The sequence below is a fragment of the Molothrus aeneus genome, chromosome 13 (assembly GCF_037042795.1).
Source record: "Molothrus aeneus isolate 106 chromosome 13, BPBGC_Maene_1.0, whole genome shotgun sequence".
NCBI classification, from domain to species: domain Eukaryota; kingdom Metazoa; phylum Chordata; class Aves; order Passeriformes; family Icteridae; genus Molothrus; species Molothrus aeneus.
The window spans coordinates 20,294,136-20,306,667 of record NC_089658.1 but is presented as its reverse complement, the minus strand read 5'-3'; the positions used below and the strand labels follow the sequence as shown (position 1 = coordinate 20,306,667).

Here is a 12,532-nt window from a genome sequence, read left to right as displayed (position 1 = left end):
AGGTCTTTTGTACTCAGTGTGGCATTAGCCAATCAAAGAGTGGGCTTGCATGTCATGGTTTTGTTTCATTTCGTTTTTTAAACAAAAGGTGCAGATGCAGGTGCAGTCCCTGTAGTGCTGGGCTGTCGGACAGGAACATGACTTATCACACTGCCAGCGGCAGGAATTTGGGATTACCCTGGCAAGCAAAAAGCCTGCAAGCGTGATCCAACTTAGAGACCCACAGCCTAGCCAAGCCAGGCCAAGTACATGCAGGATCGCGACTTCTAAAAATACACATAGCTGGCATTTTAAAACACTTATGCTGACAATGCCTTGTAAAACTATCTGAAACCACTGATGGCCCTACAACCAACCAACCAATCCAAAAAAAAACCAACCCTGAAAGTTTAGGCTCTGAGCAGTGAAGTACCTTTGCATGCATGACCACTAATACACCTCTGCATGACCAGTGACACACGGAGAGTTACTTCCACTGTTACAAGGGCTGTTTGCATTAAGGTTAATTCCATACTTTAAAATGGTGAAAGCTGTGCTCCTCTCATGGGCACTTAATTGCTTCAGAACAGAAACATCACCTATCCTAGGGTTAATAATTAAAACTATTTGGACGTGGTGTATCAGGGAAATCCCTCTGTTCTGGTAATACAGGCGCTCAAGGTGTTCACAGCCAGGAAGCTGAAGTCGCGCTCAGTGGATGCCAGCAGCGCTGTCGGGGAGGCCGAACGCACCGAGAGCTGCGAGCGCGGAGGGCGGAGCGGAGGCAGCACCGGGGCAGCCCCTCTGTTTACCCCGCGCACCGAGCGGTGCGTGCCGCGCACAGCGGCGAGGTCCCTCCGTGTCTGACGCTGCTCGTAACGAAATATTTAATCAGGCTGGTGGGACCTGTAAAGCGTGAAACTCTTCAGCACCGGGAACTCCTCCGACACGGCCGCTGTCACTGAGGGTTTACTGCGGGGGGCTGCTGCCGCTCTACCCCGCGCACACCGTCGCGGCTTCACAAACACCGGCCCGCCAGGCTCGGGAGAGACAGCGGCCCGGGAAAGGGGCAGAGGCACAGGCGGGGGCCAGGACCAGGCCGGGCGAGCGGCGCCACCTCAAGCAGCCCCGCAAAGGGCGAGCCGCCGCTGCCCGGAGAGCGGGCAGGCACCAGCCCCGCGCCGGCACGCACAGGCCCCGAGCGGCCTGGACGAGCCTCGCTCGCCGCTGCGCCCGAGTCGGGCGGAGCTGCCGCGCCGCGGGAGGCCGGACTCGGGCCCGGCGGGCACAGGCGAGCGGCGGCGAGCCGGGGGGACGGCACGGGACCGGGCCGCGTCTCGCCGTGGAGCCGCCGATGCCGCCCACCTGGCGCTCCCCGACAGCCGCCGACAAACAGGGCCCAGCAGCGGCGCGATTAGGCCGCCCTACCCCTCCCCGCCTTGCGCTTTGCTTCGCTTCGCTCCCCGACCCGGCCCCGGCCCTGGCCCCTCGGCCGCCCCTGCCCCCCCGGCGGCAGCAGGGGGCGCCACGCCAGGCGCCGCCATTTCGCTCCGCTCACCTGCGGCCTCCGAGCGCACCCTGCGCTGCGGGCTCTGCCGCCGGCCAATCACCGTCTGCTGACGGCCGTAGGCAGCCAATCGGCGCGGAGGAGCGGAGGAGGCGGGCCGGCCAGGACGCGAACGGGCACGGCATGGCGCCCCCTGGCGGCGGCGGCGGGAGCTGCAGCGCGGCCGAGCGCACGTGGGCGCGGGCCCCGCGCCGGGCCCGTGCTGTAACGGGAGGCGCGCGCCTGCACCGGGCGGGACACGCAGCCGCAGCGGCCGTACCGGGCTGGGCGTTCGGTTCTACTGGGCGGCCGCTTCCCATGTTCCAAAGCAGCGCAGGTCTGCGCCAGCAGCTCCCGTCCCTCGGGGTTCTGCGGTAGCGAACGCAACGCACTTCCGGGGCCCACCGGTGCGGCCCGGTCGGTGTGGCGGGCACTGCGGGAGGGCTGGTGACCGGCGAGAACAGGCCCCCGACCCCGCGACCCATCGCGGGCCGACCCAGCCCGTCGAGGAGCCGCGGTGGCCGCTGCCGGCTTCAGGTGGACGAACTTTGACCCGGCCGCGCCCGCCCGACCCAGGGCGCGGCGAGGGGCTCCGAGGTGTGGGTCCCGGTGCGGAGCCGGCCGGTCTCGGCGCAGCCGCCCCTCCGGCGCTGTCCGGCGAGCGGTGCTGAAAGCGGCGGCAGCCTCGGTGGGGCGGGGCGGGGCGGGGCAGCCAAGCAGGTGGCGGTGCCGCCAGGCCCCCCCGTGCCCCGCCGGCTCCCCGCCCCCGCGCGCCCCGCCGCCGTTCTCGTTCCCATTCCCATTCCCGTTCCCATTCCCCTCACGTCCACTGTCCGCCCCGGCGCGCTTGCTCCGCCGCTCCGACATGGCCAGCACCTTCGCCCGCGCTCTCTCCGCTCGCCGCTCCGCCGGCCTCCTGGCCATGGTGGGCGCCGGCTCTCTCGCCGCCGGCTTCCTACTCGCCCGGGACTCGGTCAGCGCGGGCGACCGTCAGCGTCGGCGATACCCGCCCAGGTAATGCGCGCGGGCGGCGAGGGCGCACGGGCGGCGGGCGGGGACGATCCCTGCGGCACCGGCACCGGCACCGGGGGCGGGCGCGGCGGCCGCCCCCTGGCTCGAGCCTGGGCGGCGGGTCCCGGAGCAGCTCGTGGGGACGGCGCGATGGACGCTGCTCGTCCATGGCGGGAAGGACCGGGAGGCCCTGAACCAAGCCCGTCCGACCCCGGGGCCCCGGGCCGGGAGGGGGACGGAGCGGCCGCAGGGGCTCAGCCGTGTTGGATGGATCCGCCCCACCTCGGGCTGCTGGTCACCGGCCCCGCCGGCCCCGCCGGCCCCGCGCACAAGGACACCGGCACAGCCGCGGGCCGGGTGCGGTCCCGCAGGGACCAGAGAGCGCGGGTCCCGGCTCTCCGGGGTTCGTCGGGTTGCGGCGGGCTCCCTTCGCGGGACCCGCGCTGGCAGGGGCTGTGAGGGCTGCGGGGGCCGCCCGGGCACATTCCCGTGTCCGGAGGTTGGCTCTGGGCGCTGCGGTCCGGGCTGGGAGCCCGGAGCTGCCAGCTGCCCCGAGTGGTCCCAGAGTACCAGGACGAGCCGCTGCAGCCGGGGAGATGCGAGAGCGGGAGGGGACAAATGCTTGACAGTACCATTGGGGTCCCGGGGGACTTCCCGGGATGACCGGCAGGGCAGAGATTGGGGTTGTTTGGGAGACAGCAGTGCTGGGCCCACCAGTACTGGTGGGGACATACCCCAGGCTCGGCCCAAGAGAAGCCAGGGAGACTTTGCCAATGACCTGGTAGGAACAGGATGGAGCAAAGGGTCCATTTTGTCCTGCTGGCAGAACACCGAGGATTTCTAACTGTGGGAGCTGGTGTCAGAGCAGCCCCTGGCCCGACCTCATCTGGCTGTACCAGCCTTCCCACGTGCCTCCCTTTGGGACAGGGACTCCTCTATTGAAAAGGAAAGCTTTGCTGGCAGGTCCCGGCTCTTCCCTCTCTGGGCCAGTTTTTAAAGGGAGAGCTGGAGGGGCCTGTGGATGTTGAGCAAACAGCCCCATGGGTGGATTTTGGATGACAATGAGATGTGCAGTCAGGACTTCTGGAGGTGGGCACAGGGTTGAGCTGGGCCAAGTGGGCACATACACAGCCACAGGCTGGCTTAGGGGTGCTTTTGAGGTAATGCTGGCTCTGCAAGAGTCCTGGCCCTATTTGCACACCCAGCGCCTGATCCCTTAAGCCAGATAAGTGTCACAGCTGCAGCACAATGCTAAGGTTCAAGCTCTAGACCAGAAGCTTTCACGTCACTCCCCTCCAAACGGCTCTTTGTTGCCCCAGGAAGCCCAGGAGGGCCAAGTGCCTCACATTCTCATGGTTCCACTCACCATGGCTTGCCATGGCAAGTGGGGTGGAGGAGACAGAGGCTGGTCCTGCCCAGTGTTTGTGCTGCCAGCCCTGAGGACCATAGAGCAGCACAGCGCCAGACAGGACTGGGCACAGTAACTACCTGTGTCTCGCAAGGGCTAGGCAGAGTGGGAACGGGGCAAGGGCCAGAAGGGGAGAGGGATGTGGTGGCCACCAGCCAGTCCTTGTGCTGGCAACAGCTGCTTGGTTTAGCACATCCTAGAGGCAGGCCAGGAAAACGAGGATTGAGTTTTCCTGCCCATCCTAACACCAGCAGAGACTGTGCACAGGGGAGGAGCAGGGTGGGAAGGAGGCAGCACGTTGCTGCTCCGAACACCAGCAGCTGCTGCCATCCCTGCACCAAATGCCGACAGTCAGAGCGGTGTGTTGCTGTGCTGCATTGCAGACTGGGAACCCTGGGCATGTGGAGGGCTCACAAGGAGCTGGCACCGGGGCTCTGCCAAGCTGCGTTGGGCTACAGAAAGTCGGGAACAGAAATTGATTGAGTTAATAGAATTACAAAGGCCGGATGTTATTGATTATTTACCTCCCAAGAGGGGGATGTTTTCCAGCTTTCTGAACAACTGCAGAGTCACAGACATAGGTCAGGAGGGGATGAAGTCAAGGTGAGGCTGTGGCTGAGAAGCTCTAAAATGAGCCTCCTGGGGGTTTCTGTTCAGTTAGGAATGGTTTTGTGACAGTGCTGACACTTGAAAATCACCTGGATGGAGCCCTAGGAGTGAGCTGGAATCCCTCACTCTGCAGCTGACTTGCCTGAGGATTTTGCCCCTCCAATCTCTAAGTTAAAAACCGAGAGACATTGGCAGCAGCCCTGAGGGGTCTGAGCAACACTCTACAGCCTCCTCTCAGAGGCACCGTGGTATGGATGGCCACGCTGGGAGGGCACAGGCACTCCCACCCCTGCCTTGTGCCGGGGGGTCCTGTGACAGGCATGGCCTGTCATTTGGGCCGCCACGTTGGGGCTCCCTGCCAAAGCGTCTCCAGACAAAGCCCAAGCCCCTTCCTCCCTGTGTAAGCAAGCCTCGTGCTTGGCTGCCTGCCAGCTCCCAGTTCCTGCCGTGACACAGGGTCTGCTGCTCACCCCACACACCTCTCCAGAGGCCATGTGTGCCTGGGACTGCCTGGGCTCCACAGGCCAGTGATGCCAGGAAGGGCACTGGAGGCTGCCACATTAGAGGTGAAGAGCTGTGGGGAGGTGCAGGTGGTTGTCACTTCTGGAGAAGCTGCCCCGTCAGTAGACAATGGAGTAATAATCCCTGCTGGCTGCTGAGCAGGTCTGCTCTGGGGTCAGGCACCTGCTTGCTCAAGGGCAGAGAGGGCAGCTGCACCCCGAGGTCACGGGCAGGACGGCAGGCTGAGGTGAGCACAGGACAGCGTGGGCGCCAGTGCTGAGCTGCACTCCTGGCAGATGTCCACGCTAACAGCCTCTGCAGCTGGGCAGGAGCCCACAGTACCACAGAACCGTGGAATCATGGAATCACTGAGGTTGGAAAAGACTTTTAAGATATCACTCGGTGCTGTGGCACAAAACAAAATTTTTGTGGGAACAAAATAGATGGTGCTGAAATGGCCATAATTTTAAAACCAGCCTTGGGGACCAAAACCAAGGTATCAAAGCAGCCCAGGTGCAGCATCATCCTGACACTATGACAGAGGACTTGTGGACACCCTGAGCACATGGTGGGAGTGTGGTGTCACTGCTAGAGCCCTCCAGTGCCAGCCTGGACACAGCCTCCTCCAGCAGCTCTGTGGCACCACGGCGAGCACAGCGCCAGGTGCTCAGGACCTTCACCCCAGCATTACCCAGCTGCTCCTGGCAACACCCATCCGAGTTCAAGTGCTCTAGAAAAGCTGAAGAGAAGTTGCCCCAATTTGCTGGCTGTGGTCTGGGGCTGCTCGGGGCGGGTGCACTCCAACCAGGTGCTCAGTCAGCTCTGCAGTAGGCACAGCACTTGCAGGCAGGAGCCTGGAGTCCCACAGTTAGGATGCTGAGCACCTCAGGGAAGGTGCAGACAGCTGTGGCAGACAGCATGCTTCAACCCATAGCATTCTCCTGCCTGCTGGGAGTAAGCTGGCTTTCCTTGGGAACCTCTACTGCTCCTGGGCATCCTCTGTCACATAGAAACACAGCAAGTGGTCCCGGCATGCCCAGCAGCATGACCATGCTTGAGCAGTGGAGGAACCTGTCCAAGGGTCCCATTCTGATCAGCAAATGCTTTTTACAAGCGTGTCACTCTGGGGAGACAGTGGCCAGCAGATGACAGGGGCAGAAGCAGCGAGGGAGGCCAGGGCAGGCTGCGTCCCATGCATGCCACGTCAGCCTCTTAGCTGGATCATCTCATCAGGGCACAGGTGTGTGTGTGTGGGCTGGGAGCAGCCCTCAGCCCCCTCAACCCTGGGACCAGTTCTTGTCTGGAGCAAATGCCTCCTTCTGCTGGTCCAGGCAGCAGTGCTAGCGCTTCCCCACATGATGCAATGGGAGCCCTACCTCCCTTTGTTTCTGCACAGCACAGGAAGCCATGAGCAGTAGCCAAGCTGTGGGCGAAGGGCCACATTCCTTGGCCTGCAGACACAGGGGAGGAGGTAGTGGCAGCCACAAGGCTCTGCATTGCAGCACAGGATTGGTGCTGGCAGCCAGAACCAATGCCCAGTGTGAGCACTCAGCCCAAGTGCAGGAGCTGAGCACAGGGGGGTGCCAGGATTTGCTGCTAGTGCTGATGCCTGACTTGCTCCCAACAACCAGACCTGTGCTAGCCCAGGCACCTTTCCTCCCACATGGACCCCCACCCCAAGCTATGTCACCCCCAAAGCAGGTGTCTCTCAGAAGGGTGTCCCCAGGAATGCAGGACCCCCTCCAGCCACCAGTGTGGTCTCCTGGGCTGACAAGGGCAAGTCCCGTCCCACTAAGGTAAGTGGAGGCACCCTCCAGAGAGATTTGGCCAAGGCCAGTGGGTCCTGCCCTGCCAATTTCCCTGTGAGTGCAGAACAAGTACAAAGCCTGTCTAAAGTGGGAATGAGGTCAAGAGACAGCCTCCCTCTAAGCTGATTAGAGGAAAGCATCCCCCTAATACAATAAACTGCACTGGGACTGTGCTGCTCCCACTGGCTGCAGATCAGGGTCAGCCAATCTCCTGCCCCACAGCATCCGGGGGGCAGGGGTCCCAGGGGTCAAGCAAGCCAGGACCCTGCAGACTGCATCAGCAGACAAGGAGCAGCCTCTTTCCATTTGAGCTGGCATCAGGGCAGCCCCAGGGAGGACAAGGGGAGCGGGACCCCACTCTGCAGCCCAGCTGCCCTGGCAGCTCAGTGTGGGGATGGGCTCACGTGGCCCCACTGCTCACCCAGCAGGTTCTCCCACTCTGGGGCCCTGCTGTGTGTTTGATAAGGAGCCGCTCCCTAAGGACTGGTCCACATTTGCCTGTGGACTCTAGTCTTGGTTCAGTGCCAGCCTTGGGTTTGGGCTCTCCCTGCCCTTGCCCTGCAAGGCCTGTAACTGCCTCCCTGCTCCCAGTTGCTGTGGATAAGCAGAGTATTTGACTCCTCCCTGAGCTCCCCTGCCCACACCTGCACCAAGAGTCTCTGTGGAGCACAGGCACAAGTGCTGGGGTCCCCTGGCCCCAAAGAACTCCTTGGTGTCTCCTCTCACAGTGCTGAGTACCCCGACCTGCGGAAGCACAACAACTGCATGGCCAGCAACCTGACACCAGCCATCTACGCCAGGCTCTGTGACAAGGCAACCCCAAATGGCTGGACCTTGGATCAGTGCATTCAGACTGGCGTCGACAACCCTGGCCATCCCTTCATCAAGACTGTGGGCATTGTAGCTGGTGATGAGGAGACCTATGAGGTGAGTGGCAGCCAGAGCCTTTCCTGCTGCATCCAGAGGAATCCCAGTACTCATGGTACAACCAGCAGCCTGGGTCATTACTGCCCACCTCCTCTTGCCCAGCTTGAGCAGCTGGAGAGGCCCCTGGAAAGCCTCCATGTGCTCCTGCAGGACACAGGGCTCTTTTGGAGCAGCTATTGCTGGAGCCCTGCAGCCTCCTGCTCCACTTACCCTGTGGACTGCCGTTGCACTGCAGGACACACTGTCCCCCACACTGGCAGTGTGGCCCTGCCAGGCTTGTGGCAGGGACTTCATGAAGCGCTGGGTCTGCTGTACATTGTTCCACTTTTTTCCAGGTGTTTGCCGACCTGTTTGACCCTGTGATTCAGGAGCGGCACAACGGATACAACCCCCGCACCATGAAGCACGTCACAGACCTGGATTGCACAAAGGTGCAGAAGCTGGACAGCGGTGCTGCACAGGGGTGTCCTTCCTTGGGCCTTGGGGTAGGGCCCTGACAGCACCAGGGCCGCCCATGAACAGCCTGTGGCTGCTGTCTGTTCCAGATAAAGTTTGGCCAGTTTGATGAGCGCTATGTGCTCTCGTCCCGGGTCCGGACCGGGCGCAGCATCCGTGGCCTGAGCCTGCCGCCAGCCTGCACCCGTGCCGAGAGACGCGAGGTGGAGAAGGTGGCTGTGGATGCCCTGAGCGGCCTCACCGGGGACCTGGCGGGCCGCTACTACCGCCTCAGCGAGATGACCGAGTCCGAGCAGCAGCAGCTCATTGACGTGAGTCAGCGCAGCTCCCGAGCAGCCCCCCGGGTGCATGCAGAGCAGGACCCCTTCCTGGCACTGCCTGTCTGGCAGGTTGCATCCTCTTTTTACAGCTCTGCTGTCTTCAACCGGGAGCCCTGCCCTAGCAAGGCAGCCCAACAACACAGTGCTGCTCAGCCCTCATGAGCCAGAAGCTCCCCAAACTCAGCCCCAGCAGCTCATGGCCACCTCTGACCCTTGCCTCCATTTCCCTGCCCATGCCCAGAGGAAGGCAGGCTTGTTGCACTCAACTGGTGCCCCACCAGCCCCGGGCACAGGGTGGGCTGTGCACCAGCAACCTTCTGCCTCCCAGGCCAGGAAGGCAAGGGCTCCTGCCCCTGGGTGCCCTGCCTGGGAGAGCTGTGGTGAATCTCCTGCATGGCAGATGGGACCAGTACAACAGGGAGTACTGGAACAAGTGAGGGTGCCCTGGCTCCAGCCATGCAGCCTGGGTGAGCCCATGAACTCTGCCTCCCTCCAGGACCACTTCCTCTTTGACAAGCCGGTGTCCCCGCTCCTGACAGCAGCAGGAATGGCTCGGGACTGGCCTGACGCCCGAGGGATCTGGTGAGGTTCTGCCCTGGCACTGGGCAGCAGGGCAGAAATGGGGGGGGGACGCACTGCTCCATCCATCTTAGCCCTGCCACCCATGTTTCCTGTGTTTGCCATGCCACAGACCCTAGCACATGGCACCAGTGCCCCTGGGCCATGCTCTCCATGGGTTCTGTGCCTCACCTGGGAGCTCCGTGCATCACTGTCAGCAGTCTACTGTTCCCTACATAAACACAGCACTGTACTGGCAAGAGGGACTGTGGAGCCAGTACCAGCTGTCAATCCTGCCTGCTCTCACCATCCTGCAGCACCTTGCACTCTAAGGCTGCCAAGAACCTCTGATTGCCTTCTGCTCCCTGGGCAATCCCCAGCACTCCTCCTGGCTTCTGCACACTCTTTGTGACACCAAACCTACCCTGCCATAGCCACATCTTACTGCTCCCTCCCAGCATCTTTGCACAGTCATGCAACATCCCACACTCCTGCAGAACAACAGCCGGCACACTTGTCCGCCCATGCCGCCCTCGCTGACGCTGTGCCTTTACATGGAAAACATCTCCAGGGCACATACGGTTCCCAGCTCCAGCTGCACCTAGCCCAGCCCTCCAGTGCACACTCCGTGCCTCATAAGCCCCCTCCCACTGCCTGCATGGTGCAGGAGCCATGCTCCTGTCTCCAGTCCCGGCTGGGTCACCACCATGCTGGCACCCGCCCGTGCCCAAAGCACTGGAGACAGCTCCCATCAGCAGCAGTGATACATGTGGATGGGCATTGGCCCATCTCCAGGAGCATCCCCTGGCAGCCCAGACTGGTGCATTCAGCACGTGGGAACCAAGGGCAGCACTGGTAGCACAGTGGCAGGGTCAGAAGGGGCACAGTTGAGTGGGCAGAGGGTCTCTGCAAGCTGCCAGCACAGCCAAACGCTGCCCTGTCCCTAGGCACAACCACCAGAAGACCTTCTTGATCTGGATCAATGAGGAGGACCACACACGTGTCATCTCCATGGAGAAGGGGGGCAACATGAAGCGCGTTTTTGAGCGGTTCTGCCGGGGCCTAAAGGAGGTGAGTGTCAGCTTCTGCTGTGCCAGCCCCATAAACAGGCAAAGAGGGGCAGGCAGAGCTCCTATGGTGCTGGCCCTCTGCTGGGTGATTCTTGGCCAGGGCTGAATGACTGCTTGTGCCTCTAATTCAGGTGGAGCGGCTAATCCAGGAGCGAGGCTGGGAGTTCATGTGGAATGAGCGGCTGGGTTACATCCTGACCTGCCCCTCTAACCTGGGCACGGGGCTGCGAGCAGGCGTCCACATCAAGCTGCCACTGCTCAGCAAGGTATTACCATGGCCAGTTTTGTGGTGAGCCAGGCTAGGACTGTGGGGAGTTCAGCCACAAAGGTGCAGGACAACATGGGACCCAGCCCTGGGCCACGCTCAGGTTCCCCTAGGAGGCGTGGGGTCCAGCCCCTGCCTGCATTCCTAGCCAGAGAGGCCTGGGTCCCAGGTGTCAGCCTGGGTCTGCTTAGGGCAGGACTCTGGTAGGGCTGGTGACCCACTGACAGGAGCCTGTGAGCAGCAGGGGCCCACACCAGGGAGCATTCGGCTACGGAGCCCTGACTCCCCTGTTGTTGGTCCTGCTGAGCACTGACACTTTCTCTGGGCACCAGGACAGCCGCTTCCCTAAGATCCTAGAGAACCTCCGGCTACAGAAGCGTGGGACGGGTGGTGTGGACACTGCAGCCAAAGGCGGCGTCTTTGACATCTCCAACCTGGACCGTCTGGGGAAGTCAGAGGTGGGTGCTAGACAGAGCTGGGGAGGGAGGTTCTGGAATGTGTCTGCTTGAGGGGCCCACAGTGCCCATGCAGCCCCACGGCCGTGTGCTGGGGCCAGCATGTGGGTGCTGGGAGTGGCAGTGCCTGCCCTGCATGCAGCAGGAGTGGCCAAGTGGTGTGGCTCCCAGGATAGTCCCTCAATCACTACATCTGTGCTCGTGGTGCAGGTGGAACTGGTGCAGCTGGTGATCGATGGTGTGAACTACCTGATTGACTGTGAGCGGCGGCTGGAGAAGGGGCAGGACATCCGCATCCCCTCACCGCTGCCGCAGTTCCGGCACTGAGCGGGACCACGGCAGTGCTCTGGGACCCAGGTCCCCCTTAGCTTGTGCGATCTCTGTGCCCAGCATGTGCTGCATCCTGTAACCCACAATGCGTCAGGTCAGACCCCATAAACGTGCGCTGCTGTAGCCGTGGCTCCGGCTTCTTCTTACCCCAGCACTCAGCACCCCACTGACCTCCCAGCGCCCTGTCCCCCTGCCGAGGCACCACTCGGGTTTCCCCCCCATCACAAGGCTTCACAATCACCACACATGGGCTCTGAACCCCCTGCCCCATCCCATCCACCCCGGCCACCTCCCAGCTGGTATCAGGAGCAGTGCAGCAGGGCCAGGAAGCACTGCATGGCCTCGGGTCCCACACTGAGCAGGACACTCTGGAAGGTCTCTGGCAAATGAAGGTACTCCAGTGGGAAATGTGTCTTGAGCACCCAGGCAGTGGGAGAGCAGGAGCCAGTGGGCCCCATGCTCCTCAGGATCCTGGATGGGCTACAGCCAGCCTACCTGGGATGGGCAGTGCCTGCACCAGGATCTCAGGGGCAGGAGCACCCTTGCTGTCCTGGAGCACAGGCTGCAGGAAAGAGCAACATTGCACTGCCTGTGCAATCCATACCTTCCCTCAGAGCTCCTTGCTCAATGTCCCACAGCAGGTTTGTGGCAGGCTTGCTACAAGGATAAGGACGCAGGGACAAAGGGGAATCTTCCCCCTGAGCCATAGCTCTGACCCCCATCCGGGGGCTGGCCGCTCCCAGCCACTGGTGGCTGAGCAGAGCACATGCGCCAGTCAGTGACCGGAGCGGGTGTCAGTGCTGGGAGTCGTTCCCTGTGCCCGCGCAGTGGCGAGGAACGGCTCTAAAGCTGAGGGAGCAGAACGGGCCCTCGAGCACGCATCTCCCCGCGACGGCTGCGCTGCCGGAGGCCCGTGCTCACTCACTGGGTTTGGGGTACCGCAGCAACAGCAGAAGCAGCATCCCCGGACTGGCAAGGAAAGCAGCCATTCCTGCGTCTTGTGGGCAGCAGGAGCGAGCGAGAGGGAGATAGACGAGGTCCCGCAGGGCTCGCTCCAGCAACTCCCGCAGTACGGCCCCGGAGCCCGGCTCCAGCCCCCGCCGCTCCCGCATTCGCTACGGCTCCCAGCCTTCTTCCGACACTGGCAGCCCCAGAGACCCCCGTCCCACAGACCGCCGAGACAAGTTGTGACATACCTAATACCTCCCCGGCACGGGACCCTGCCCGGTCCCTGCCTGCTCACCCCGCTCCGACCGCCAGGGCTGGACGCCCACGGCGCGACGGAGCCG

At 62.5% G+C, this 12,532-nt stretch overlaps 2 protein-coding genes across 6 annotated transcripts in view; one reads left to right on the top strand and one right to left on the bottom strand.

The window, feature by feature from the left end:
* Nucleotides 1-1,578, bottom strand: part of PPIP5K1 (diphosphoinositol pentakisphosphate kinase 1) — a 42,419-nt gene extending 40,841 nt beyond the window's left edge. For all 5 annotated transcript variants that reach the window (XM_066558874.1, XM_066558878.1, XM_066558879.1 and 2 more), the window contains exon 1: nt 1,538-1,578. The gene's annotated coding sequence lies outside the window, so the exon portion shown is untranslated. The remainder of the gene's footprint in view (nt 1-1,537) is intronic.
* A 720-nt stretch (nt 1,579-2,298) lies between these two features.
* Nucleotides 2,299-11,366, top strand: CKMT1A (creatine kinase, mitochondrial 1A). The gene is made up of 9 exons (XM_066558850.1): nt 2,299-2,539; nt 7,591-7,789; nt 8,125-8,220; nt 8,335-8,556; nt 9,062-9,147; nt 10,071-10,194; nt 10,325-10,459; nt 10,791-10,916; nt 11,124-11,366. Exons 1-9 carry the CDS (start codon nt 2,391-2,393, stop codon nt 11,238-11,240), a joined length of 1,254 nt encoding a protein of 417 aa, XP_066414947.1. The 5' UTR covers nt 2,299-2,390; the 3' UTR covers nt 11,241-11,366.
* Nucleotides 11,367-12,532: the final 1,166 nt, after the last annotated feature.